Source organism: Hypomesus transpacificus, chromosome 18 (assembly GCF_021917145.1).
Source record: "Hypomesus transpacificus isolate Combined female chromosome 18, fHypTra1, whole genome shotgun sequence".
In the NCBI taxonomy this organism is placed as follows: Eukaryota; Metazoa; Chordata; class Actinopteri; order Osmeriformes; family Osmeridae; genus Hypomesus; species Hypomesus transpacificus.
The window spans coordinates 1,407,436-1,413,435 of record NC_061077.1 but is presented as its reverse complement, the minus strand read 5'-3'; the positions used below and the strand labels follow the sequence as shown (position 1 = coordinate 1,413,435).

The 6,000-nt window shown below is 43.0% G+C and overlaps 1 protein-coding gene across 1 annotated transcript in view; it reads left to right on the top strand.

Moving 5' to 3' along the window:
• Nucleotides 1–294: 294 nt before the first annotated feature.
• Nucleotides 295–6,000, top strand: part of cntn3a.2 (contactin 3a, tandem duplicate 2) — a 28,929-nt gene continuing 23,223 nt past the window's right edge. Inside the window, exons 1-3 of the mRNA XM_047040625.1 lie at nucleotides 295–748; nucleotides 3,029–3,163; nucleotides 3,623–3,758. Of these exons, the coding sequence (XP_046896581.1) occupies nucleotides 3,109–3,163; nucleotides 3,623–3,758 (191 nt within the window). The 5' untranslated portion in view covers nucleotides 295–748; nucleotides 3,029–3,108. The remainder of the gene's footprint in view (nucleotides 749–3,028; nucleotides 3,164–3,622; nucleotides 3,759–6,000) is intronic.

Below are 6,000 nucleotides of genomic sequence, written 5' to 3'. Positions count from 1 at the left end.
CATGGTATTCATGGTGTTCCTCTTTATGAGCCGTTGGCCATCCCTTATTTACGTAAAACAGACAAGTGGGATGTGGTGATGACCTGTAGAACGCAGAGCACTGTCAGCACACTAAGTCTTGACGATGGGAAGTTGACCTTAGAATACAGGTTATAACCTGCACAATTTCACTGTTAGAGTGCCAGTTTCACCACCATTTTTGACAACCGGATCATTTTTACGCAGTGACCAGGGCCTTCTCAGTGCACAACCGTTATTTTCCCCCTCGCGACTCTCATGTCTGGCGAAGGGTGGCGCAATTCTCCAGCAGGTGCATCAGCCTCTTCACATCTTTTCTCTGTGCCTCCATCGTCTTCGATGCGCATAGCATACGTAAATCTCCGCACACAATGCTCTGTTTTTCAAATACAATTCCTCTAATTGTAGCGACTTGAGACACGAAGAAAAGCATTGGTGGCATAATTACCCGGGATTACAGATGCAACTCTTCGGGAAACTGCGTGGGGTTTGTTTTTGGAAAGGGGAAAGGGGTAAGATGTGAGATGCCGATATTGTGCCTTCATTGCCTGCAATTACAAACGATTGGCCAGCGGTTCAGTTTCACCTGTATGAACGAGCCCGTGTCGACTGGAATCGGCATAAAGAAGCTACATGGAGGGCCGCCTATTTGTTCCAGCTGAAAGGACTGAATTTGCTTACTGCTGGTCGGAAGAAAATTCAAGATAAGATAGGGTTTGGCGGCAGCAAGGTAAGGAGCAGTATTTATCCAGCGTGGCCATTCAGGCATTGCTAGAAGCACTAATAGGCAATAATGGTCTAATATGGCTATTAATGAAATAGGAAGCTATGGAACAACTACAGGTGTAGATTGGTAATTGACATGTGTGCTAGTTGTGCGAATGTTAATTCACAAATGAAGTGCAATTGCTCATGACTTGAATGGCATGCACGTTTTCTCCAGCTCAATTAGAATAATCGGTCAGATTGATAGGCTATTGCTTTGCAGAAGGCGACATTTGTTTGATTTGAGGGACGGTAGGACACGAGCAGCCAATTGTAATCCAGCCCACTACTCCCAACTGCAGATAATCGCCCCCACGCTGTATTTTATAGAGAGCCCGATTTTGACATCCTACACACCTGTTTTTTTCCTCCAGCGGGTGCCTATTTTTTGGATGTTGTCTTTAAGCTCCAGCATACAATATTGGTTTGACTTTAGGATAATTCTTTACATCTATTACAATTACTCACCAATCTCATTGTAAAATTTTCATTTGAACATTTAAATTAGGCGGTGTCTCTCACACCCAGCGTTAATACGCATTAGGAAGGGTGGACTGGCTTTAATGTCTTGCAGTGTTTTTCCTGTGTCTCTACAACCAGATAACCCTTTGTAACTTTAAGGTCGTTCTGTTTTGATTGGCAAGGTTATATCAGATATATGAAGTTAAAACAAACCATTACCTATTGCAAACGTTCTCCTCCGCGGGGACAAGGCCAGCACCGCCTAAACTGCCCACATACAGTGAAAGCTGTTGTTGCCACTTGAGTCAGCTGAGTGCATTTGCCCCACTCGTCGTTTCATTTTTGACTGAAATGCTGCTTCGTGGACACCGGCAGATCGCAAGTGGAGGCGGAAGTGAATAAATGGCTCTGGCACAGGATACATTACCTGAGATTCATTGTTGTGTGTCAACATGGCGCTTGGCGTTGGTGTGAATTTCCAACTACAAATGTAGCCTACAATTATTCAATTTGGCTCATCTCCAGTTTCCAAGTCAATATTTGCACCCACTGGAAACTTCAAATTGGAGTTGAGCTTTTATTCAGCGCTGTAATTCAGATTTAATTCTATAACAGACAAGTCCTTGAGACTCCTCGGTGTTGACAGTACCTGCTACCTTGACTAATTATCCCACTCCAAGACTGCGTGCAGTTACACATGCGTGTCGCATTTCACACCCGACTCCACCATCCATCCAGAGTGCCGGTATTGTGCAGGACTGTGAGTCTTACAGAGAGGTTAAGGATACCGTACTCGTTCTGAGAGAGCGTGTAAATCCAATTTAGGAGACTTCGATGAGAAAAAAGGGCCTTGCAAACATGAAAGACCAGCGAAAATCCTGCTTACCTCGCATGTCTTGTTGGACTGTCTTTCAACTGCCAAACAATTAGCCTCTCTAGCTATTCCCCTAAACCAGGGTAACGGCCAGGATTAGCTACTTATGAAGGCTATGTCATGGCTTACAGTATCGTCAACTCTTAAAAAAGAAAAGAAAAGTTTCATTGTATGTGTGCATGTGTGTATATGTGTGTCTGGTCAACGTAGTGCTACATCCTTGAACAGGTACTGTGCTGTCATACCCATTCTGCTAGGTGTTGTATTATGTCGTGTTGACGTTTCATTCAGCAGTGTCGTTACTCACACTGCGCTGAGATCTCTTGTGTTGCCACACATGGTATGATGAGGCACACACTCGCCCTTGATTATGGACCTCTGTGGAATGGATTTTTCATCAGGCTGTCTAGATCCACACAGCATGTGGAGAGACATGCTGGTGTGGGTGAAACTAATTGATTGGATGGCACCCAATTCCCAGGTCCAGGTTCCTTGGGCTGGGAGAGAGATATCCGTCTCAGTGAAGGATGGAGCTGGGTCAACAGTTGGTCCCCTAATAGATTGGCGTGGGCCTTGTCCCATATGCCACTTATACCCCCGCCATGTTTTGTGTTTCATCACATGCTGGCCCCAGAACACCCTGCAGGTGGCACAAGTGCAGCTTCGCCAACGCTTTTTGATCCGTTGAGATTGCAGATTGCCGAGATTGGAAACCCATGCATAAACATAACTGTTTCGTATTCCCGTTGGTGGTATCAGCCTGTTTCCATTTCCTGTTCGGTCCAAGTGATTTTTAAAGCATGAAACTGTGATGTGGTCAAAGATGCAGCAGGGTTTATTTGAAGATTTTTAAATGTCTCCATGGTTGCTGAGTTCAGTCCTTTCCTCCATAATGGTTGTCTCCTGCAGGTCAAGCTCCTCACTTCCAGAGAAGAGTGTCATTTCAGAGCTTATTGGATGAAAGTCTTATTCGCCCTTGGCTGCCAAAGATGACGTTACCATGGAAACAGATTCTACTTTTATCAATCATTGACTGTGTGGCAGGTAAAACGTCTTTTATATGTGCAATAATTCTTTTGTGTGTGGACATTTACGACCCAAGTGTGATATCTAAGGAAGCTGGAAATCATGTCACAATCTGAATTGATGACAAGTCATGACTTTTATCTAGAAGCTTAGTTGCGATCCGAAACACACTTATATCAACACTGGAGTGACTCAGTGCCGGTTATGTTTGCTAAGACAAACCTCTCTGTTTACAAATGCAAAAAACTAACGCATGTCTTCGAACAATCAGCAGATTTTCCAGCAAGTGAATTCTGTCTGTTGGCCAAAAAAAAAAAAAAAAAAAAGGATTTTGTCTGTGTATTTTTGGAAAAGTTGTCTGCTTAGAATTTCTGTAAGTTTCTAAATCGTTACTTTTCTCCATATTCTTGCTTGGAATCTCTGTCTAAGAGCCAAGATGGCTTCCTACATGTGAGTCTTTACTTGTGTCTCTTCCAGACTGCCTGGACAGTGGTTCCTTCCACGGCCCGAGGTGGAGGATGGAGCCTGGAGACTTGTTCATCCCCATCGACTCCCTCGAGGAGGAGGCTACCCTGACGTGCGACGCTAGAGGGGTCCCCCCTCCCCAGTACAGGTACCTTAGAAAGCAGCCGATGATTGAAACGCCTTTCGGACCATTGCTGTTCATAACATGTCTGGGGAGCTACTACGCTGTATTCAGGAACCCTCTATCATCTTTTGTACAGATTAATAACACTGATACTAACACTAATAATAATAATAAATTGAGGAACGTCTTTAAAAACACCCAAGGACATCTTACAGAAAATGAGCCTATATAGGTTATAAGCGGTGGAAAGTACAAAAATAAGTCTAAACTCAGGGGACAGATCAAACAAATGAACTGGGAAAGATAGGAAGGCTGAAAGTTATAGGCAGTACGGAATAAATGTGCAACTGGCTTCCATATCCAGGACAGAAAAAGCTTCAAAACGTTTCAAACTACTTTTTAAAATGTTTTATATGGATGTAGGTTATCAGAATAAGCTTGAAGAAAAATACTTTTGAGTTACATTGACTTTTAGCTTCCGGCACAGACTGACCCAGAGAATATTGGGCTATTTACTCCATCTAAAAGAGACAACTGGAGGACCTTGCTAATCAGTTACTTTTTACAGCCATTATGGTCGGCTTAGGATAAAAGATTCTGCTTGATGAATAAAAATTTAAGGTTATGTCTTTCTCTGTGTCATGATGTCAGGATGTTTACAACTCAGTAATAGTAGCTGCAAATGTAAATCTCTGATTGATGATACTCTTTTCTTCTGTAGATATGTTGGGTTGGATCCCGGTCTGCATGTAATTGCTAGGACGGTATGCGTTTGAGATTTTTGGAACTAACCCATCGTTTCCATTTTGAAGCACATCCAGGTTCTGTCATACACTGCTTAAGCATTTGGAAGCTGTTCAGATATAATTGGATGCGGTTCTGCATTACTGACTTGTAAAAGGGGCATTTCTACCTCACAACCAACCTCTGCAGCAGAATAAACGCTATAAGACTTGTAGCTCACTTGGGCATTGATTATAAGTACCTGAGGCATGTACTTGAAGTTTACTACTGCTACACGTCTCAGATAGCGTTGATGAGAGAGTGGCTTGCAGTGTGGAGAGCACGCCTTCATTACTGGTCGTGCTTGGTATCCCCCCACAGCTGAGGTGAGGTGTTTCCGCGTGCTGATTAAAGGCGAGTGTGTTTAGCGTCGGGTCTTTTTAGGCTCGCTGTGCACCACTCTGCATGCCCTCAGCCCCTCTTCAGTTCTTCTCTTGAAGTGTAAATAGGCTACAGCACTTCCTACGTTCTATGCTTTCACTCTTGGCCCTGCCACTCTCACTCACTCTCTGTCTCTCTCACGCTCTCCTTTTCTCTCTCTCTCTCTCTCTCTCTCTCTCTCTCTCTCTCTCTTTCTCTCTGTCTGAAAATGGCAGACCAAAACCTACAGTATGACATTTTATAAGATTCTTGTTGGAGCAGCATATTGGCTTTACCTTCTGTAGATTTCCTGGTTCTAGAATACTGTACTTGAGTTTGCTTTTGAAAAGAAAAAATGTTCATCAAGAGGTCCTTGTCCTTGTTTAATGCGAGTTTTCCAAGGTTTTTAAAGGTTTGTAGCCTGTTGCTTATTCAGTACATTGTTCAGTCAGAGCTAGAGATTGGAATATGTACTGGCCATAACCTCAAACCTGTCCAATGCTCCTCGATTTTAATAGCTTCTACACAGAGAATCGTAGATGGTATTTTTTTTATTTTATCTCTTTTTTTTCAAACTTGAAGGGAAAAATACCTTTTAATTTACAAGAGCTGTGTACTGGGTTTTCTTTTCAGCACCGGACCCCAATAGACCAGAACATGGCGAGTTTACTTGTTTTCAAATAGTCCATCGAGGTTGTGTGTGAAAGCATTATTAAGTATTCAATTCAGTGACTTGTTTTCTACGTGTCCTTCATTCTTGTAATAATATTGTAACAGTAATATTATTACTATTGTTATCATACGATTAGAACCAGTGTACATTGCAACCACTCTTCCTTGTCAGGGTGAAATGACATGTTCTGTGCGGAGGTGGAAACAAGTATGCACCACGACACACTATACCAGGAATAAGATTGTCTTGTTTCAGACTGGGATCTGTATACTTGAAATCGATTCTCTCGAGTGTTCCCTGTCCTGCCACTGCGGCAGTGCTGCTCTCACTTGAGCCTTTTCACCGCCCAACATTTGGGCCATTTCATCGTCTTCCGTTCGATATTGCCGTGAAATAATTACGATGCGGTCCAATTTGAACGACTAGTGTTCACCTAGCTACTTCACAAAT